Source organism: Balaenoptera acutorostrata, chromosome 21 (genome assembly GCF_949987535.1).
Source record: "Balaenoptera acutorostrata chromosome 21, mBalAcu1.1, whole genome shotgun sequence".
Classification (NCBI taxonomy): Eukaryota; Metazoa; Chordata; class Mammalia; order Artiodactyla; family Balaenopteridae; genus Balaenoptera; species Balaenoptera acutorostrata.
Genome location: NC_080084.1, coordinates 27,750,990 through 27,774,182, shown reverse-complemented (window position 1 = coordinate 27,774,182; position 23,193 = coordinate 27,750,990). Strand labels below are relative to the sequence as shown.

Genomic DNA, 23,193 nt, shown 5'->3' with positions numbered 1-23,193 from the left:
CACAGACTCCAGACGCGCAGGCTCAGTAATTGTGGCTCACGGGCCCAGTTGCTCCGTGGCATGTGGGATCTTCCCAGACCAGGGCTCGAACCCATGTCCCCTGCATTGGCAGGCAGATTCTCAACCACTGAGCCACCAGGGAAGCCCTTATTTCTTTTTTTAGCAGTTACCTGACACTGAATCTTCTCATGAATGCTAAGGGTGGTGTTAAGTTAAACGAGAGTGCACAGCGATTACAGGTCTAGAATTTCTCTCTTGTGCAGTTTACTTATTTATTTAAAGGATAACTTATAACTCAAGGCATTTCCACACTGATTACAGACATAGAATTTCTCTGACATGTGATTTATGCATTTAGTTTAACAGTTACAGCTGAGGATGAAGATTCTTCCACATTCATTCCATTTGCAGTTTCAGTTCTCCCACCTGAGTCCACTGCTAAATGTTTTGTTACATAGGTGACATACACATGGATTCTCTCCACTTTGAATTAACTTTAGTTGAGTGGAGTAATAAGGACGAATAAAGGCTCTTATACACTGAATATAAACATAGTATTTCTTCACTGTGTGAGTCCACAATAGTGTTTATACTTTGAAGCTATGGGTGGTGAATCTTCCACATTTATTACCTTTACAGCATGAGTTCTCTCGTGTTGTCTAAGGTTAAAATATTTACTGAAGGCTTTCCCACATAGATAACATTTATGCGGTTTCTCTCCAGTGTGAATTCTCTTATGCAATCTAAAGTTATAACTTCTATTGAAGGCTTTCCCACATATATTGCATTCATATGGTTTCTCACCAGTGTGAGTTCTTTCGTGTCGTCTAAGGACAGAAGAGTGATTGAAGGCTTTCCCACATAGGTGACATTCATATGGTTTTTCTCCAGTGTGAGTTCTCTCATGTCGCTTAAGGACAGAGGAATCAGTGAAGGCTTTCCAACACAGATGACATTCATATGGTTTCTCTCCAGTGTGAGTTCTCTCATGTCGTCTAAGGACAGAAGACTCAGTGAAGGCTTTTCCACATAGATGACATTCATATGGTTTCTCTCCAGTGTGAGTTCTCTCATGTTTTCTAAGGTGAGAACAATGAGTGAAGGCCTTCCCACATAGATGACATTCATATGGTTTCTCTCCATTGTGAGTTCTCTCATGTTGTCTAAGGTAAGAAGTTTTACTGAATGTCTTCCCACATAGATGGCATCCATATGGTTTCTCTCCAAAGTGAGTTCTCTCATGTTTTCTAAGGTCAGAACAATGAGTGAAGGCTTTCCCACACAGATGACATTCATTTGGTTTCTCTCTAGTGTGAATCATCTCATGTCGCCTAAGGTTATAACTTTTACTGAAGGCTTTCCCACACAGATGACATCCATATAATTTCTCTCCAGTGTGAATTCTTTCATGTTTTCTAAGGTCAGAACAATGAGTAAAGGATTTGCCACACAGATGACATCCATGTGGTTTCACTCCAGTGTGAATCATCTCATGTCGTCTAAGGTTAGAACTTTTACTGAAGGCTTTCCTACATACATGACATTCAAATGTTTTCTCTCCAGTTTGAGTATTATTGTGCTGCCTAAGGGCAGAACTTTGAATAAAGGCATTCGTACGTTGATGACATTCATATGATTTACTTCTAGCATGAATGTGCTTATGTATATTAAAGGATGACAAGTAACTGATGGCTTTTCCAAAATCTTGGCTGATAAAGGGTTTCTTTCCCACTTGAGGTATCACATATTGAGCCAATGTTAAGATTTCAGTAAACTTTTCTCTGAAATCACTGCATTCCAAAGGATCCTCTTGACTGTGAGATCTCTGCTTTTTGAAAGGAAATGAGAGACTGTTACAGGTTTGCCCACATTTATTCATTCCTTCATTCATTCCTCTACATATAAATTCTAGAGTAATCATGCAGTGAGACTCCAGTTAAAATTGTCCCTATGTTATTTACATAAACATGGGACATTACTCTCTTGCAAGCATAGATTTTATCTTTTGTAGTAACCCAACTGCAGAGACATCTGTTTATACAGATGTTAAAGACATTATTATGTTTCAGTGATTAGGAATATAAGCCATGATTATATAATTGTCTGTTTATATAAGACCTCAAATTATGGTTTTGACTACAGGTTAATGTTTCTTCCCTAAAACCAAACTAACTAAAATTTTCTCCTGTGGGAGCCCATGATCCCAACTTAAATCAGGTAAGTGTGCCAAATTCCCAACTTATTCAATTCCTAGGTCTTCATTTGGAAGAACACGTTTACACCCGTGAAGCTTACCATTGCACTGATGACAGATGTGTCCTTCTTGTAGATATGCTGCATGAATATCATTTCTTGTTTTCTCAGATCATCTTGTCTACCTGAAATGACTGGAAAAAATAAATCTCTATAGTGGTATTAGGAATTAAAATGGTGAAGAGACCCAGTGCCCATTTGTGTATGTTTCAAATACTGACACACAGATGGGAAAGAATGTCAAATTAAGGAATAGTCTGAAGAGAAAAAACGAAAGAACATCAAATTAAGGAATATTCAAAGAGAAGAAACACATTATAGGACTATAACAATTGTCATTCTCAGGACTGAAATATGAGAAAAATAAAATGAAGATGGTGGGGACTTCCCTGGTAGTCCAGTGGTTAAGAATCTGCCTTCCAACGCAGGGGATGCAGGTTTGATCCCTGGTCGGGGAAACTAAGATCCCACATGCCACAGGGCAACTAAGCCTGTGCACCACAACTACTGAGCCCACGCACTCTAGAGCCTGCACCACAACTAGAGAGACTGGGAGCCACAACTACTGAGCCCACGTGCCACAACTAGAGAAGCCCGCATGCCACAACGAAGAGCCCATGTGCCACAATGAAGACCCGGGGCAGCCAATAAACAAACAAACACTTAAGAGGAAGAAAAAAAAAGAAGATGGCAAGTTGGGGAGGAAAAGAGAAGATCCTATTCATAGAACAGGACCATGAAAAGGGATTTTTTGTGAATGTTTATTAACTCCAGTGAGTATATAAATTTCACCTTGCCTAAAGCCAAGGACAAAGGCAGAACGACACGTGAATAGAAAATTGATACCTGCAAGGTATGACATCATCTGAAAAATTTTTCTCCTATGATATTGTCTAAATTTTAAAAATATCACTAAACTTAGATATCTTCATGTGATATTTCTTAGGGCCTATTCACTCACTGACCAGGCTCCTCTTCCTATTGAAGCACAGCTTCTTGGATCTCACCTGGACTCTGGCCTTGCAGAAAACCTAACCCTTCTCTTGAAAGTTGCTCTCCTTGCTCCAAATGGGAAATCACATCTGATTTGTAGAGCTGATTGCCTGTTTGTAGGAGAAAGATATGTGGATTTTGAGTTCTGTGCTCATAACAGTGCATCAGTATAGGGCAGACTAATGAGGAAGAATACAATAACCTCTGAGGGTCAGCACAGAGAAGAGTACGTTGAAAACAACATGTATACTCTTTGACCAGCAAAATGATAGCTCTTGAACTTGTTCCCAAGGACATTAAGAACCTATCACAGCTAATGCCCATGCCCAAGTTCAAAGACAGACTGTGGAATCTGCAATATTTTCATTCTACGGTGTTTTAATATTATATCCAAAAAGAATCCAAGAAATACAGCCTCCAAAAACAATCCAATGAATATAACTTCCAATAAATACACCACAAAAATCTAAGTTCTATGTGGAAAACAATATATCTGTTATTTTTAACACTGTGATCTGATCAAACCAGTCCTTGCTGAGAAATAAATTTTTAAAAATCAATACATTTACTCACCCATACAAAAATAGTTCCCACAACTGTTTGAGCATCAGAGACTGAGTAGCAAGAAAGACAAAATTATGTCAAGAAGATTACACTGTAATGGGACTGACAAACTAAATGTAAGCAAGAAGTAAAGAAAACTGTGATAAGGTAGTTGTGAGAGTTATGAAAGGATCAAGACAGAGTTTGGAGTAAGAAATAGGCAAGTTTTTCTCCATACTTGTTGAATGAATGAATACATACATAATAAAGAGTAAGAGACTCACCAACTGAGACCAGATGACTGATGTTCTCTAGCATCACATCTCTGAATAGTTTCTTCTGGGATGTGTCCAGTAGGGCCCACTCTTCCTGGGTGAAGTCTACAGCTACATCCTTGAAGGTCACTGATTCCTAAAATATTATGGACATTGTTTCAGACAGGGCCATCTCTGCCAGGGGAGGATGGTACAGGTGTCAAGCACTAAGGAGGTGGGGGTCAAGTGTACAGAAATCTCAAACAGTATTTTGGGTCCAATCACATCATTCTCAGTGTTGACATGAACATCTGACTTCCAGATATACCTACAGAGACATACACACTCTAGATACATAAAACTTCATTATAAAGAGATAACACATGAGGTGTGGTGTAATACACCCTGGAGATTTCCCAATAAATTTGTAATTACAACTTCCAGATCATGATTATAACATTTCCACTTGAAAACTTATATCGAAAACAGTCTTCTCAACCAATTTCAAGTAAATCTTTTAAAGACTTCTCACAAGGGATGAAGTATCCATGATATGTCACTTTTAAAGCACGACTATGGTGGGATTTCCCTGGTGGCGCAGTGGTTAAGAATCTGCCTACCAATGCAGGGGATACGGGTTTGATTCCTGGTCTGGGAAGATCCCACATGCCGCGGAGCAACCAAGCCCGTGCGCCACAACTACTGAGCCTGTGCTCTACAGCCCGCGTGCCACAACTACTGAGCCTGCATGCCACAACTACTGAAGCCCGCGCACCTAGAACCCATGCTCTACAACAAGAGTAGTCACTGCAATGAGAAGCCCGCGCACCACAATGAAGAGTAGCCCGCGCACCACAATGAAGAGTAGCCCCTGCTCGCCGCAACTAGAGAAAGCCCATGTGCAGCAACGAAGACCCAACGCAGCCAAAAATATATTTAAAAAAAAAAAAAGCATGGCTATGGTTAGATTATTCCCCTTTATGGTCTCAGTTTCTTCATCAGTGAAAAGGTTTAATAATCTGTTATGAGTTCTGAAAGATCTAATGAGCTAATGTGTAAAGTAATAACTATCTAGCAAATATTTCTTAAATATAACTTTTAGGTTTATTATTCATGAAATGGCAGAGAATACTGAAGCAACATCCAGGATTCTGCACAACTGACTAGAATTCAAACAGGTCTTGGGATCAGGTGTAGGCTTTCATCTCTACAAAACTGAGGTGTTCATTATAAAGGATAAATGATTCAGCAGCTCAAGCCAGAGGCTCTGAGACTCCCCCCAGCACCTGTAACACTGGATTGACTGACCTCACCTGTGGGAACATCTGCCTCTCTATTGGTTTGTAATGTTTTCCTCCTCACTCATCTTCATCACCAGTATTCACCTCAATCCTAAGCTCATCACAGTTAATAAAGTGGTTAATGACTAATTTTTTTTTTTTTGCCAACTAGGCCATGGGCTAGACGAGAAAAAGAAAACCTCTCTCATCTCTTCTATGAATACACAGCATTAATAGAGACTGGAATATCTTAGTGTGATGTTGGGAAGAAGTTACCACTTGATGAGTCCTTGATCCAACATGACCATTCCAGAATTCTGGGGAAACTTAACTGAAGCTCAGATCCTTGAAAAATCTCTCGAGTGTGCTTAGAACATGTGTGCCTGTAGGAGAAATATGTCCATATACTGAAAATAGAGATGCAATTTCAGTAGAAAGAGTAATTTCCTACTTACCTGTGATTCCATTGTAACTAGCTCAGCTGCCAGCTGACTTCTGGGTTTTCACTTACACACAGTCCAAGCAACAGGAGGCAAAGCTGAGGAAGAAGAAAAAAGTCATTAGACTCCAGCTGTTCACAACCTCCATATTCACTTATCATGAATCCCCAATGCTTCACCTGGAAGTAGCCCACTGGACAACCAAAAGAAACATGCAGTGTGCTCTAAGAGAAATAGGGCTAGAGCTCTCCTCTACCAGGATCAAACGCAAGAAGGCTATGACTATTGTTGTTAGTAAAGAAGATATAAATACCTTCAATTTAGAGAGCAGAATGTGAAAAACCATTGAGTTTTGTATGCTAATTAACCCCTGGTGTTCAGAACTGTCCAATCCCCTCCTAAAATCCATAGGGATCCCTGATTCATGCCACATGTGTCCCCACCTCTACTAACCACCATGGAACTTCTCAGGTTGAATCATTCTTACTCCGTGCACTAGCAGTTTCTCCAGCTCCGTTCCAGCCCTCCGGTGCCTCAATCCATCCCTACTTTTCCCTTCTTGCCTTTACAATCAAACTAAAAGATGAAGGTGCAGTTGCCGAATCCTCACATCCCAGTCACCACTTGACGTATCGTACTGATAATATCTGCATAAATAAACCCAACGTATGCGCCTCAGGCTTTTACCTAGAGCTTAATAAAAAGTATAACATGACTTCTTTTTGGCAACATACTTTTTCCTAGGTTTCTCTAACATCTCAGTCTATAGTCTTCAAAGGAATCTGGTCATTCTAACTCCTTATCACTTGCCAAGAACTTCTCCAACAATATTGTTGGAAGATCTCAAGACTCCATCCTACTCCTTCATCCTTCTCTACTTATGTACACTGCCCAGGTATGCCCACATATTTATTCAATTGCTTCAATTTCTTCCATTGCTTTTTCTAAATTGAAAGTGACAAAAGTCATATCTGAATTCCATTTCTGAGTTTGCTTTTTTTTTTCTGAAACTAACATACACTAGAAAGGAAATAGATCTCAGGCCATTATCTCCCACTTTCCCCAAATATTACTCTTTATCTAGTCTCTAAACTTTTCAATGTCTCCACCAGACATCCAAGGGTTGACATTTTATATGCTCTCTCAGAACATCGCAAATACAATTTAGCATTGCTATTACTTCTACACTGTTCACTATTATCCTTCATTTCTACTCAAATCCACAAACAAAATTTCCTACCCCATACTTATTTCCTTCAATCTGTTTGAATGTCAGTTCCTCAGAGATCCTGTCACTGAATTCCTACCAAAATGAACACTTCTCACAAAAAATCATTTACAAAATAAAGGAGGGCCATCCCTCCTGGTGAAAATGATCTCCAGTACTCACCAGAACCCAAACAGACGGAAAATCCAGTGAAACCAAATATTTATTGAGGATGCTGACATAACATTCCAGAGTTCAGAGCTTCTTTCTCTTTCTAGAGAATGCATCATTTTGATGGTGAACTCTCTTTTAATGCAGTTTTGTAATCCAAAGGACAAATCTGATTAACTTGGGTCCCAATCAAGATAAATGTATCAAGAAATGCCTCTTTAGGTAAACCCTGTAGATGAAATTAAGGACAACAAATTATATCCTTTAATTCTGCTTCTTCTAAAAGTCTCAAAAGCAAACTTCATGCCTTTTCTCAGAGACTTCAGTGTTTTATGGATTTTGGTTGTTCAGGGCAGTACTGAGAATCTGCAGCCAAGAGACCCCTTCCTGCTCTCTATTTTTATTTGTAGGAGGATTTGTAATCTACCAACATTTTCTCAGGCTGTGGACATAAGTGTGACTCTACAGAAGTGTAAGTGCTTGTGCTGAATAAATATCTACCGAAGGAAAATATCTTTCATTTTTACTACCAAGTGAGAAAAAGCTCATCCAGTATTAGGTCTCTTCAAGTCAGATCTAGCTCATGTCCTAAAAACACTACAATCCTCAAAATATTAAGGATTTCCAGAATAAATGATCAGTTTCAGGATTGATTTTATTGTAGACAGAATTTAATTTTTTTTATTGTGGTAAAATACACATAACATTTACCATCTTAGTCATTTTTAAGTGTATAGCTCAGTGATGTTAAATACATTCATAATATTGTGCAACCATCACTGCCATCCATCTCCAACACTCTCTTCATTTTGTAAAACTGAAACTCTGTACCCATTAAACAACTACTCCCTACTCCCCTTCCTCCCAATGCCTGGAAACCACCATTCTACTTTCTGTCTCTAAATAGGATTTTTTTTGGAGGGTGGGGCTCTGCCGTGGGGCTTGCAGGATCTCAGTTCCCCGACCAGGGATTGAACCCGAGCCATGGCAGTGAGAGCCTGAATCCTAACCACTAGACCACCAGGGAATTCCCATCTAAGTAGCATATTTTTAAAAACTGATATTAAAAAGGAAATTAAACATTTAAAAATCTTAAGACATTACTTTATAGAAGGATATTATTTCTGAAGGAAAATCAAGCAATATATTTTCATTTTAGGTATAAGGCATAAGAAATACTTGATCCCATAAGAAATTCTTTGTAATTTTCTTTTTTAAAATTATACTCTTCTGACAGTAAAAAAAGGATTTAGTATGTATTACTTTTGTAATAAACTATATTAACTATTTAATTTTCATGTATTTCTGAGATGGTCTATGTCTTTTCAGCCTATTTACTGCAACATATTTGAGGCAAGTGATGATCTCCTTTTGCCATAAATGAATATGTTTCATGTCAACTCAGGGCCAAGACTGTAGCAGGGAGTGAAATCATACTGATGAATAAAGCAGAGAGATCATTTGTCATTATGGAGTTAAATACGAGCTTAGAAGAGATGAAAGAAATAATGAAAAAAAACAAAAAAAACAAAAAAGAAATAATGACAAGGATACTCTGTGAACATATACTAAAGTATTTCATTTGTGGAGGTGGGGAAGCTCTCTAGAAACGCACACATTATTTATGACACCTTAAAAATTCAGTTGGGCAAAAAGTCTGAGGAAGTTTTGCAGAGACGGAAATAGGTTCAGAAGTTTGCTTTTTCCTTTCTGATGAAGGAACAAGTATAAAATCATGGACACATCACAGAATGTGCTGTACCCCAGGAAATGAGAACACATTGGAAGGCAGTTGAGTGACAGGAAGACCTGGAGAGGGTGTCAGGCAAGTAGATTTCAGGGCCTAAAGGCCACTGTAATTGGATTGGTCCTTCCTCTAAAGCTAGTGGGAATTCACTGGAGAACTGATAGCAAGAAAGTGACAGGAAGACTTGTGTTTGTACATGAGCCTTTTGTTGAAGAATGGAGTTAAGTAATTCAGAAAGGTTTAATGAGTTTTAAGAATTAGATGATGGTTGTCTGGCACAGGGTGTGGGTAGTGAAATTATGGTGGGGGAGGTGGAAGGATATGAGAGAAAAAGAAAAGGAAACATAAACAAAACAATTTTTTGTTGTTTCTCAGATACTGCTGGGCACCGATTACAAGTCAGACTTAGTGCTATAGGCTGGGCATACAGTAAAGCAAAACAATGACATGATTATTTCCTCCCCTTAATGCATTTACAATTTAATTAACATAAACATTAAGTTACAATACGGTGTTACTATATAAACCTAAAGACAGGTTAGCAGAGAACTAAACTTATTTGGTTGGGCACAGGATAAAGATGGCCTGTCTGAGGTCTGTCTGATTTATTCAAAAATTATCAGAAGGAAATAGAAGTAGGAAGTATCCTAGAAATCAGTGCACTGGGTGCTTGAATCAGAACCAAGAAAAGAGAGGAAAGGAGAGGAAATTCAAAAATAGCATCAAAGAGCTGAAACTGTATTGATTCTCAGAAGATATGATTTCAAACAAAAAAAAAATAGGAGAATCCATTTTAACTATCATACCTAATATTTTTTAAAGAGAACAAATCCAATCTTAATATACTGAAATCAATATTTCCTGTTTAGTAACAATAATGTAAAAACTAAGTAAACACACAAAAGCCAGTCTCTATGTACAACAGCAAAATATTATGACTCACTTGAAATAAATTTGCAAACCCATGTAAAGAAATTTTAAAACTTTTTGAGGACATAAATACGACATGAACAAAGCCTGCCAAACCAAATTCTTAGACTAGAGGACATGGTGACAAAAATGTCTCAGTGACTGCAGAAATTTGGTGCGACTCAAATTTAAAAGTCATATGCAGAATCTAAAAAAGAATGTATATATGTATATGTATAACTGAACCACTTTGCTGTACATCTGAAACACAACATTGTAAATCAAGTATACCCCACCCCCAAAGTCATATGTGATATTTCACATAAAAAAATGAGAATTATCCTAAAAGTCAATTTTGTCTCAATTTTGATTTGGGATGAGGATACAGCCAAAATAATTGTGAAAAGGGAAAAAAAATAGGTCAAATTACATCTGAACCTATATTATGTGAAACTTTAAAATAATTCAAATTAAATAGTTGAAACAAACAATATATTATGACTAAATGAACATAATATTTTATACTATGAAATAGGTGACACCTTACAAAGGAAAGAAAAAAAAGCAAAGGCCATGAAGGAAGGATTTTGGTTTCACTTCACCAACGTTATCAGACCAAAGTGTGCACATATGTGTGTGTGTATAATTAAACTATAAACTATAAAATATAAGCAGAAAAATAAGTAGAAAAATTCATTTTACATATACATGTCTATAAAGAACAACATTCATTCAGTCTCTTAAGTAATTAGGAAAATGGAAATTAAAAAGAGTTGTCATTTTATCCAAATCTACAACCACATGTATATATAAATAAAATGAGGGGCTTCCCTGGTGGCGCAGTGGTTAAGAATCCGCCTGCCAATGCAGGGGACACGGGTTCAAGCCCTGGTCCGGGAAGATCCCACATGCCGCGGAGCAACTGAGCCCGTGCGCCACAACTACTAAGCCTGCGTCTAGAGCCCACGAGCCACAACTACTGAGCCCGCGGGCCGCAACTACTGAAGCCCGTGCTCCTAGAGCCTGTGCTCCGCAACGAGAAGCCACCACAATGAGAAGCCTGCACACCACAACGAAGAGTAGCCCCCGCTCACCGCAACTAGAGAGGCCGCGCACAGCAACGAAGACCCAACGCAGCCAAAAATAAATAAATAAATAAATTTTAAATGAATCCTGGTTAAAGTATGGGGGAAACCTCAGGAGTTGATGATGGATGAGGATTTCTTTACAGTTGTGTATTATGTGTGTACGGGGGATCGTGCCAGAATCTATTACAAAATGAAACGTACCATCTCTTGGCCCAGCAATGAAACCCCAACATACCCAAAGAGTAGGAACCCTCAAATACCTGCAGAAACGTCAATTCTTTACAAATCCATCAACACCAAGGTCTCCCTGGGACGGATGTGATGTGAACAGTGTTAAAATCCTCTTACTGTTAGACATTTGGGTTGATTCTATTTTTAAACAATTACGGAATAAAATATACTACATGATGTGGATGAAATGCCACCTTAATTTGTCATGGCTAAGTTTCTAATCTCTCCCTTCTATTGCAAATCATTAATATTTTGAGGCCAAATACACAGCTTCACTTTGTTAAGCTTCAAATGTATTACAAAATCAGGTAGAACAAATTTCCCCTTCTCCATGATTTTTTAGGTATTCCTGACATTAATTCAGTACTAATGTGTGCAATTTCTTTAATCTTGGTCTATAGTACATCCAGATCTGGTCACTATGCAATCCCTACTGGCAAATCTTACTGACACTATGGTGCCCAGTCCTTGTCTCTAACCAATGTCTGGGCATGCAGCATTTCTCATAATGATCCCCCAAATGAAGCCACTTCACAAGTTCCATGTCACTGGTTGACAGTGAGACAGAATTGGTCTGGAGATAGGAGAGGCCATCAGTGAGTGAGGAAATGAGTTAGGCAGGATATCTGAGAGTCAGATTTTAGCACGTCCTAAAAACAGCATTTCAGGAAGGAGAGGACAGAACAATCAACAGATAATATGACCTTTTCCAGATAAAGATTTATTCCTGACTCCTCATCTTCTTCCTCCTCTGAGTGTCTGTCTCAGGCAAGAAGTCACTCCTGAGTGTTGAGAATGTGCCATTCAGGTCTTCAAATAACTTATCCCCTTCCTGGCCACACCACATATGTAGGGAGAAATTCAACATTTGGAAAAAATAGTCCTCTGCTGTCTGCTGAACTATCAGGGAGCAGGGACGATAAACTCCTACATGGAGACCAACAGCTAAGTTTCTCTGCCCTTTACTCCATACACCCTTCTATACTGTAAAGCCCACACATCACATGGCAGATATGGGAATGTGAGTTGGTGTGACCCTCCCTTTCAAGTCACCATCCTCACAGTGTCTTCTAGTACCTGCTGAGCACAGGATCCCCAAGTAAGGATGGGCAGAGGTCTCCTTTTCTCCTATTCCTGAGCTCCCCAGGCTCTCTTCCATTCCTTAACATCCAAACTGCATTGCCCTTTCTCCTCCAAGCTCCCTTCCCAGAGCCAAGTGTCATCTCCTCATTGGAGAAATACCTTTGCTCTGTGCTTAGTTTAAAAAATCGTGGTCTTTCCCTACCAGCTGCCTTTGTACTATGTGTGTGTGTTTGGGGGCAGGAAGAGATGTCAACAGGAGAGAGTAACCATTACTGGCCTCACAGGCATGGGGTGGTCTGGACTGGATAGTGGCAAGGCTTACCATTCTCACCCCTGCCCCTAAAGATTCCAGATCATATTTAATTCTCCCGAGCAAGGGCAAGTTCTCTGTCATGTTTTTAATCACAGATTAAAATCATTTAATTTCTCTTTTCCATAATAAATATAAAAATATACATTTCCATGAATATATCAAAAAATATAATATTAAGAACACTTAATTATCGGCATTGGAAAACACAGAAGTTCAGCTGTGGAAATAGCTCTTAATAATGTATTCATCATGAACAAATGAGATCTGTGAGAACAAAGTTCTAGAACCATCCAGCCTATCGTTCAATATTTGCAAAACAAACAAAAAAAAAAACAAAGGGAATTTGAAAAGAGCATATACTTACTTGGAAACTAGCTCACAGACCAATAAATTAAAAAGTCACATACAGAAGAAAGGATGCTGCTGAATACTGGACTACCTGCTTAAACTACCTGGTTTTGACTTTTAAGACAAAAATCATCAATATCCCTACCAACTGCACTGAAAAATAGTGTAAAACTTCTTTACTAAGCACTAAAGAATACTTTTAGTATACAATAGACAGGAAAAGCACTGAGGCCTCATGATCTGAATCTAACACAATACACTTAAAAAGAAAAGTAATTTCAAAATTTAAAAAAAATCTAATGAATTTGTAATCTATCCTTCTATTTTCCCCAACCGCTACTGTTGGTGAAATTCCCCTCATCTACTCTGTCCTTGGCCATCTCCCTCTTGATCTCCTTTTTGTCTGTTTTCATGTACCATACTGCTTCTTGCCCAGGTCACTTTCTTTTTCACCTGTATTTTGTCTTTCCAATTCCATTGCACCCACCTACCTCCCTCCTCTATTTTACTTTTCAAGTCCTCACTCTCCTTTACTCCATCGGTCTCCTTGTTCTGTCTCATCCTCCCCCGCCCACTCGACATCCACAGGGGTGGAACAAAGATGCTCTGCCCAGAAGAGCACACTTTCTCGTGAGACATCGGGAATGTGGACACACGTTGGCCGGTATCGCCAGCGGATAGGATTTGGGACAGAAGGACACGGGGTGTCACTGCACAGGACTGGGCCCCTGCCCCCAGCCCGGGGCTCTAGGGCCTTTCTGAGGCGGTGACCGCGAAGGGCAGCGAGCGGCAGGGCCCGGCCGCAGGAGGCCCAGGATGGGCAGCTGGTCTCAGGACAACACTGGGGTCTGTGGAGTCCCAGGGCCGCGGGAGGGGGCGGCGTCCCGGGCTGCCCTGAGGGGCCGAGAGGGGCGCGAAGGGCGAAGAGTCCACGTCGCGAGTGGGGACCTGACACGGCGCGGGTCGGGCCGGGAGACGGTGAAGAGACCGAAGGCAGAAAGGCCTGACGGGGACGGCCTCGGAGCGATTTTGACCGGAAACGGACACGGACCCGGACCCGGCAGCCGAGCGCCCGGCATCCCGAGTCTCAGGGCGACGCGGGCCGGAGGGGCGAGAACGGGGACCCCCCGGAACCTGCGTGTGAAGGATGCGGTCGGGAGGGGGCTGTGGAGCGCAGCTCTGATTCTCAGAGCCGAGGGGCTCACTCACCCGAGAGGACCTTCGCTCCCGAAATCCGCTTCCGCGTCGGCAGGAAATTACGCACGCGGGGCGGGGCCTTAGTCAGGGAGAGGCGGGGCGGAGCAGCGTGGGCGAGGCGTGAGCTTTCCCGCCCCGCCCTCGGCCGTTTCCGGGTCGGCCCCTACCGCGGCCAGGCACACCTCCAGTCTCAGCGTTTGGGTGCGTTTGATTCGTTTGGTGTCCGGGAAGCGGGCTGCTTCCTCGGGGCTTCAAGTTAAATGTTTCGGACAACTCCAGGTACGAGCTTAGAGCTGTGAGGCCTTCCGTAGTGAATGCTGGGATGTTTCCCTGTTAACTTGTTGAAAACGGTTTAGGTCGAAATCCCCTTTCGCGCCTGGAGACTCGTGTCCTGCGAGTGCTCTGGGCGCGACTCGGCCTCGGGCGGGGACCTCGCTGGGTCCAAGTGGGCCGTGGTGGGATCCCGAACAACGTCTGTGGTTCCTGCGCTTGGAATGGGTTATTCAGTTTAGCAAGGGCTGGAATTGTCTGTGCTGGCGATGGAAACCAGAGCGAACACGATTTCCATTTCTGCTCCCTGTTCACTAGAGACGCAGCCCTGGGCAGAATAGCGGGGACTTCATGGGGCCAAGCGTGGATGGCATCCCATAATTTGTCATTAATTTCTAAATATTTTCCCATTTTCCTTATCTATATTCCCCCAGCTATCCGAAACAATGTTAGTGTTAAAGAAAAAACTTCCGTGATACTTGTTAAAGCTGATGAAATAAATTTATATTTTAAGGCGGGACAAGAAAAAAATAAAACATAAAATTTTCTGTGTTTGGACCTCCTCCCTCCATAATGTGCTGTGTGCATCTGCATTACACGTTAAGCAGAGCTCCTCAAAGATGGGGGTGCCTGCTCAACCATAAAGAGCAATTTTTTTTCTTTCTTCTTAAGCTAGCAATGTAACTTCTTAAAAGAATAATGTTCTTTCCCAGCTCTGTAGGGGGTAATGATGACTTGCAGCTCGCTTTGTATGGGCTTACCTGGACTATGTATCCTTGGTGAACTTCTGTAAAATATCAGTGTGTCATTCTGATGTATGATCCTTTGTCTCAAAAATGTATTTGACTATGTCCTAGAGTTCTAACAGGCAGAACAGTTCTCAGAGCTTTCTGAGAATCTGCTTCCCGGCTTATAATCCTCAGTTTGGTTCAAATAAAAATTCCCTTTTTTCTTCTTAGTTCAATTAACTATCAAGTTTTCTTCTTAACTTGACAGTTAATTGAATGTTCCTCACAAAGCATCGTAAGGAAGATTTTATTATGGGGGTGGGCTATCTCCACAACTGGTATAGGAACCACTGCAATGGGATTTTGTATTGGGTGAGAGAGATTGGGCTGCACTCCAAATACAGGATGAAGTGGGAATTTATAGCCAACGAGCAGGGTCGGGGGTGGTCAGTGGATAGAAAATCACTAAGAGGCAACATCATGGGTGAGGGGAATTCTGGCTAAACTGATGAGCAGGTTTCTTTCAGAAGACACTCCATGGTGATCAAACAGCACCTGTGGAATAGTAGAGAATGAGGAACCTGAGCAGATAGCGAGGGTGGTGGATTCTGGTTGAACTGACTTAGCAGTATTCTTGCTAAAACTGGATTTTACAAGGAAGTGCATAGATGGGCATAAGAGAAGCTTTAGGAGCCTAAGGTTTGGTCAAGCAAAGAATGTTTGTCTTCAACCCAATCAAAAAATGGCAGAAGACCTAAATAGACATTTCTCCAAAGAAGACATACAGATGGCCAAGAGGCACATGAAAAGCTGCTCAACATCACTACTTATTAGAGAAATGCAAATCAAAACTGTAATGAGGTATCACCTCACACCGGTTAGAATGGGCATCATCAGAAAATCTACAAACAACAAATGCTGGAGAGGGTGTGGAGAAAAGCAAACCTTCTTGTACTGTTGGTGGGAATGTAAATTGATACAGCCACTGTGGAGAACAGCATGGATGTGTCTTAAAAAACTGAAAATAGAAAAAAAAAAAACAAAAAAACAAACAAAAAAAAAAACTGAAAATAGAATTACCATATGACCCTGCAATCCCACTACTGGGCATATACCTAGAGAAAACAATAATTCAAAAAGACACATGCACCCCAGTGTTCATTGCAGCACTATTTACAATAGCCAGGTCATGGAAGCAGCCTAAATGCCCATCAACAGACAAATGGATAAAGAAGATGTGGTACGTATATACAATGGAATATTCGCCATAAAAAGGAACGAAATTGGGTCATTTGTAGAGACGTGGATGGACCTAGAGACTGTCATACAGAGTGAAGTAAGTCAGAAAGAGAAAAACAAACATCGTATATTAACACATATATGTGGAATCTAGAAAAATGGTACAGATGAACTGGTTTGCAAAGCAGAAATAGAGACACAGATGTAGAGAACAAACGTATGGACACCAAGGGGGGAAAGCGAGTGGGGGTGGTGGGTGGGCTGAATTGGGAGATTGGGATTGACATATATACACTAATACATATAAAATAGATAAATAATAGAGAAAGAATGTTTTAAGTTAATATCTATCTATTTATTTATTTTGGAAAATTTGAAGTTCATGCTGGCTAGAATTTGGCAAGATCAGATCCCAACTATTCATGCTACAGAGATTTTTCCAAAAGAAGACACACTTCTGATTTTCCCAGAACTGTGAAAGGAAAATCAAAATGGAGTCAGTATTGCTGAGATGGAAAATGGAGCCTGGAGACCCTTAAGGAAGTGTGATCTAATGCATCTCTCAGCCTGGATGGAATCTGACCTTTTGACCTGATGAAGTCATCCAGAACATCTGCCAGAAACTCATGAGAGCCTATCTACGTATTGCACCCCTACCCTAAAACAACTTGTGATTCCCAAGGACAAATATTTTCTGACTCGCATCAGCATTAATTACAGTTCTCACCAGGCAAGTTTTAACAACCTTGTGGCTTTTTGTCTTTATAAGCCCCTGACTCTTGCTGTTCTCCTGAACACTCCTTTGGGGTTACCAAGTCTGTGTCTCCTGAATTGTAATTCTTAAGACCCCCCAAAATAAACTCTTTTGTTGTTTGCAGCCTCCTGCGTTATTTTTTGCTTGATAGAACAAATACCATCTTCTCCAAGTTTAACATTTATTTCATATTAACATGTGAACCAAAATCAATTTAAATTTTGGAAGATATCTTTCTCTTAGGCAGTAGAACTGGAACTACCCTGGGTTTCATATAGAGGAGGGGGAGCAGCTCTGCTCACTGCTCCTCCAGGTCTCTAGGGCTGAGTTCATGTCCCCTGAGCTCAGCTTACCCCTCTAATTGCATTGAAGAGCTCTTTCTGTAAATACCTCTGTACCTAAAACCAGAGCTCAAGAATTCCAAGGTTTAAGCAGTCATGAGCAGAGTTTCTCTCTTTTTCTCAGCATTCCCTCTTTTGCTGCCCCGTGTAGTCTTTTCCCATGATATGCACAGATGCATGTCCCCAAACCTAGGAGGCGGGAATCTCAGATTATGTAATATGGGAAAGGGGAGATACAGGGAGCTTGGAGGACTGGTAGTTAATCCCTGGACCCTAAGTGAGACACCTCTACGCATCCCCTGATCACTTTCTGAGTGTCACTTAATTGGACAGAGGCCTTGGGACAGTTCTGTGGATCCCAGGTAGCCTCATGCCCTTAAGGCTCTTAGGGTATTTCCCATAGAGGTTGGTGCTTACTTCACTTTGCAAGCCATACATTGAATTTAGAAAAAAAAAGTCTTCTTTTTTTTTTTTCTTCAGAAGGAGACTGCCTAAGTAAGCAGACTCCTGTAGAATGAGATAAAGTCCAGGAGGGCGAAGTTGGGAATGAAAAGGAGGTTCCAGTAAAAAGGCCATGTGTGGACAAGACAGTAAAGCAGACCAGCATGTGTCCCATAAAGGAAATGCTGGTTTTAGGTACAGAGGCACGTGTGGTGTGCATGCAGTTTTTCCCACACCAACGACCGATACTCTGACACCAACTGGATGTCCTACCTTATTCATTGGGCTGGAAAAAACCTCTGGGTTTTGACAAACGCATAGTGGTGTGTATCAGTAAAGAATTGCATGGAATACTTCTACCCCACCCCCACCCCATGAACTGTTTACCATCTGTGTAGTTTTGCGTTTTCCAGAATGTTGTGTAAATTGGTCACACTGTGTAGCCTCTTAAGAGTGGATTCTTTCACTTGGCAATGCATACATAAAACTCATCCATGTCTTTGCATGGGTTGATGGTCCATTCCTTGCTATTGCTGCATAGTACTCAACTGCATGGGGAAGGATGAAAAATAATTTTCCCTATACCTTTCTAGGTTCTTGGCTTAGGCCCTCCTGTAATAAGTGAGAAAAAACAGAAGTTTAATAGCGTGTATACTTCTTGTATACTCGAGAGGTACCCAGGAAAACTGAGTCACTCTCTGAAATGGCCCAAGCCATCACCTTAAGTGCCATCTTCAGCTAAAAACAGAAGATGTTGGGGGAAGGGGGTACCCAGTTAAGGAAGGTTATTAGGCAAAGCACAAGGTGAGGCCCCAGAGTGGGGTCTGAACCCACCAGCCGCCCAGGGTGACTGCCCACACCCGGCAGGTTCCACGTGTCCCCTCTCGGGGGACCAGCTCACAGAGCCTCCTCTTAGGGGGATTCACTTTGCAAAACCTTCCCTTCAGCAGATTCACGTTACAAAACCTTTTAACAGGATTCGTCTCACAATCCTTTTTTTTGGCGGGGCAGTCACTCGGGAGGCTTGTCACCCTGAAGTGGGTTCAGCCTCACGTCACCAGGCCAGCTTTCCTGGGTCACACTCACCACCTGCTTGTTCACTCCCAGCTTAGACCCAGAAATGCCCCCTCGGTCCCCACCCCACGGCTCCACCTGGGCACCCACTCCTATCCTGCCTGGTCCTTCCCTTCCGTGTCCCCTGCAGGGTCACCAGGAGCTCCCACCTGCCCCAGGCAGGCTGTCTGTTCTGTCCGGGGGAGGCCTCCGTGGTGTCAGGTGGAAGAAACAAGAGGTACCCGTGGGGCTCCCCTCATGCAGCACAGAGGCCAGCACCCACCTACTGACCTCATCACTCTGGACGGGCCCAGGCAGGGGCTCAGGGGGCCCGCAGTAGCTCTTGGCTCTCATCTCACCCCAGCACCACTCACGGGGGAGTTGCTAAGCAGCTGTGCTGCCTGCAAAGACAGGACGCTCATTCACATGCCCCTCCCAGCCCACGGGGCTCTCGTGGGCAGGCCCTTCCCAGAATATGGAGCTCACCTGGGCAGGCACCCTGGCAGGGCTCAGCGCACAGGAACCGTGCCCATAGCCCTTGTTGCAGAGCACCCCCAGCCTGAGCACCTCAGAGCAGGATCCGAACTAACAAACAGCAGCTCCTGGACAGGTCTGTGACCCTGGGCTTCACTCTGTGCGGCCTCCCTCCGCCAGGTCTTCCAGAGGCTTCCACTGCAGCTGGGGGACCAGGCCTCTGTCTCCACCCACCACCCCTCCTCTCCCTGACTTCCAGATTTCTCTTGTGTGGAGAGGGTCTTCTTGAAGTTGTTGCCTACTCATGGGCCAGTTAAAATGATTAGAAAACAAGCCAGAGCTGCAACCCCTTGTCTATCCTGACTCTCAGGACCCTACACCTGTTCCTCGGACCTGGCCGGTTCAGCAAGGCCCATTTTCTGCAAGTATGAGCCCCTGATGGGCGAGGATTGGCTGACCTGGGCAGCCTGACCCGGCCGGCCAGCCCTCCCCAGGTGTGCCTGGCTTGAGGTCAATATAACCCCCACCCCCGGCCCCCTCCAGGCAGCAAGATCCCCTGCAGCTGTGCCTGACGCCATACTGTCTGCTCAGTCAGCAGCCGCGGGGCTGGGCTGGGCTGGTGGGAGGGAGGGAGCGGCCACGGCCCTGTGGGTGTCCCGGCCTAAGTGGGCCTCTGCTGGACTGCCTATAGGAGTTGCCAGGCTGCCACCTGCTAAGGAAGAAGGTGTGTCTCCTGTACATGCTGTTGAAAGTTCTCCCCAGGCAGAGGTGAGGAAGCAAGAAAAAAAGAAGCCGGAGCCAGGACAGCAGGGGTAACTCAGGTAGGTAAATGGAAAGCTTTCCGAAGAGGCTCTGGGCCAGGACCATCCCACATGGCCTGCAGGAGCCAATTCAGCAGGCGTGCTGTCACTGGCGTGGCTCCAAGCCCTTTCCTCCAGCCTGTAAGGTCCTTGCACGTATTTAGGTCTGCTTCCCTGGGAAGGGTGGATAAAGCTCAGGAGCAGCTGGCCTGGGGTTCAGCTAATGTTTACTCAGAGACGCCTCCGCAGGGCCCACGAGCTTTCCAATGAGGACCCTCCTTGTGGGGACTGCTGGCTGCATGTGAGACAATTCCCCACCTCCAACCATCTTCAGAATTGTTCATCGGTGTAGTAAGTGTCCTGATTGGGTTTTCATCTGTGTAACTGGCGGGTTCTTAATTAGCAACGTGAATGGTGACATTAAATATCCTCAATCAGGATTGAGATACCTTACCCCCCATGTACAGGTGTAAGGACCTGGGGAGGCCGTGTGCATCTGGCACCCTTAGGGATGGGCTTCCGACTGACCCCTCAACATTCTGGTGTCCAGCCACTGCTTTAGGGTTTCCGGGGGCCCAATGCTGACTCTAAGGGTTCTGCAATCCAGCCTCTGTCGGCCTTTAGTGAGACCCACACTTCCAGGATCCTACCGAGCAGGGTCTGTGTGACTGTTCTGTGGCTTCTGTAACAAATGACCACAAGCTGGGTGGTTTAAACCAACGGGAATTCATCCTCCCCCAGTCCTGGAGACCAGACATCTGAGATCAAGGTGTTGTAGGGCTGAAGTCCCTCCAGAGGCTCCAGGACAGGGTTCTTCCTGCCTTTTCCAGTCTGGGGGTTCCAGGCGTCCCCAGGCTTGCAGCTGCATCCCTCCCATCACTGCCTCCGTCTTCACGTGGCTTCTCTGTGTCTGTCTCTCCTCTTTTGTCTCTTATAAGGACTTTGTCAATTGGATTGAGGGCCACCCTAACCCAAGATGACCTCACCTCGAGATCCTTAACTACATCTACAAAGACCGTTTTCCCAGATATGGACCTGTTCATGTGTTCTTGGGGGCCACCATCTTTTGGGGCCACCATTCAACCCGTTATCTGTGTATAAAATAACCCTCATTTTAGGAGATTACTAAGGTCCCGTATAGACTGGCACAGACAGCAGCCATGTGGGTGGGGGTTTGGGGAGAATGAGAACCCTGGAATCACCTGGAAAGGATCAAGGCCTGGCTTCATCAGAAGGTGAGCTCTTCCACCACGGGGCCCGTGAAAGCAGCCACTCCATCCTGCCCGTGGAAAGGGACCTAGTGCCAAGTGCAGAAGCGGTTACCTTGCAAAGCTGGCTCTTCTGGGATTTCATCATCAGTAGGTTACAGTCATGTAACCAATAACTATGGGCTTGGAGGAACTGCTTTCTGGCACGTGATGATGGCACTGTCACTTTAGGCTCATCAAGCCTAGAATAGGAATGTTTGAAGGAGAAGAGTTCGGGAGATTGTGAAACTTTGTTGTCAAGGAAACCAAGCAGGTTTGTCAAGGTTGTCAAGGAACCTTCCCCTTTAAGCGGAAGGCAGAGCTCAGGGAGCTGAACTCCAGGGATCTTTTAAAGGGGCTGCTCTGAAGCACCATTACCAGAGTGGTGGTCTCAGCCTGGGCTATGGTTTGAGAAAAGTGTGATAAAGTAAGCCTGACTTTCTGTTACAGTTGGGGAGGGCTTTGTAAAGCACTTCGGCTTTTAGGGCAAATGTTTGTTACTGGAACAAGGTGTCCCCCCAAAAATGGGCTGAAGCTCAAGGTGTCTCTGTCCCCTTCATGTGAAAGTCCAGGGCAGGTGGGTGCCAGGGCCCAGGCTGTGTCCACCTTGTTTCTCCTCCTTGCTTCCGGGTGAGGGGTCCAACCAGCAGGGTGGGGTGACCACGTGGGCACCATGCCCTCCATCCTAGGGTGCAGGCTGGCCAAGGCCCTCACCACCTCCACCCCTTCCCCTTGGTAACATGAGACACAGTGCCACAGACATTTTGGTGGTCCCAGCTGCAAGGAGTGGGATCGCTGGGAGGCGCAGGGTAGCCGTGAGCAAGAAAAATGAAAACAGGTTTTGGTGAGCAGCTGGGCAGCTCTGCTGTGGCAGAGTTGCCAGGACACTAGCCCACAGTCCCTGTGGGCTAATGAAATGTGATTACACATTAGCATGAGCTCTTCGATGCTTTGTGGTTCTGGAAATCCTATAGGAGGTGGTTCACAGCAGGTGAAGCTAATGCTCTCAGTGGAGGTGGTGAAGCCAAAGGTCTGCAGTTCAGACTGAAGGTGCCAGTGTGGGTGTATATACAGGACAAAACCATCTTGTGTGAGTGTAGTTCAGGCACGTTTAATGTGAATGCAGTCGTGTTGTGCCTAAGGTCTTGTATCTTGTGCCTCTCCTCAGGGACCCCCCTCCTCAGTTCCTGAGGCTCCTGGAACTCACATACAGGGGGAATGGAGAGTGGGCTCTGTCCAGTCTGAGCCCTGAGTTACCCTGTGTGTGAGTCTGCTCGGGGCTGCCATAACAAACACCACAGACAGGGCAGCTTAAACAACAGACATCTCCCAGTCCTGGATGCTGTCTGAGATCAAGGTGTCTGCAGGCTGGTTTCTCCTGAGGCCTCTCTCTCCTTGGCCTGTAGACAGCCATCTTCCCCCCATATCCTCACATGGTCTCCCCCTGTGCCTATCTGTGTCCTAATCTCTTCTTGTAGGACATCACTCCTACTGGACTAGGATCCACCATAGTGACCTCATTTTACCTTGATCACTTCTTTAAAAACTCATCTCCAAATACAGCCACATCCTAGGATCCTGGGGGTTAGGGATTAAGCATGTGAATTTTGGGGGACACGACTGAGCCCACACCATCCTGCTTAGGAACTAACATGTGCCTCGGTCCCTCCTTTCCTCAAGTCCCACGGGGGTGATGTGATGGCCGAGGGAGAGACCACTCCTGCAGTGTTTGTGTCCCAGCTGGGGAAGCCTTCTCCGCTCCCTTTGACCAGGCAGCGGCAGTGCCGGC

At 43.8% G+C, this 23,193-nt stretch overlaps 1 protein-coding gene across 8 annotated transcripts; it reads right to left on the bottom strand.

Moving 5' to 3' along the window:
- Window positions 1-242: 242 nt before the first annotated feature.
- ZNF596 (zinc finger protein 596) lies at window positions 243-14,115 on the bottom strand. Of its 8 annotated transcripts, none has more exons than XM_028168209.2 (7): window positions 14,070-14,115; window positions 7,154-7,370; window positions 5,779-5,861; window positions 4,074-4,200; window positions 3,261-3,356; window positions 2,296-2,387; window positions 243-1,828 (listed from the first exon to the last, which is right to left on the bottom strand). In XM_028168209.2, the coding sequence occupies exons 3-7, from the start codon at window positions 5,788-5,790 to the stop codon at window positions 563-565; spliced, it is 1,593 nt and encodes a 530-aa protein (XP_028024010.2). In that variant the 5' UTR covers window positions 5,791-5,861; window positions 7,154-7,370; window positions 14,070-14,115; the 3' UTR covers window positions 243-562. The 8 variants fall into 8 exon arrangements, with proteins under 8 accessions (XP_028024010.2, XP_028024011.2, XP_057393417.1 ...); XM_028168210.2 differs by having other exon boundaries at window positions 243-1,825; XM_057537434.1 differs by having other exon boundaries at window positions 2,296-2,378.
- Between the last annotated feature and the right edge of the window lie 9,078 nt (window positions 14,116-23,193).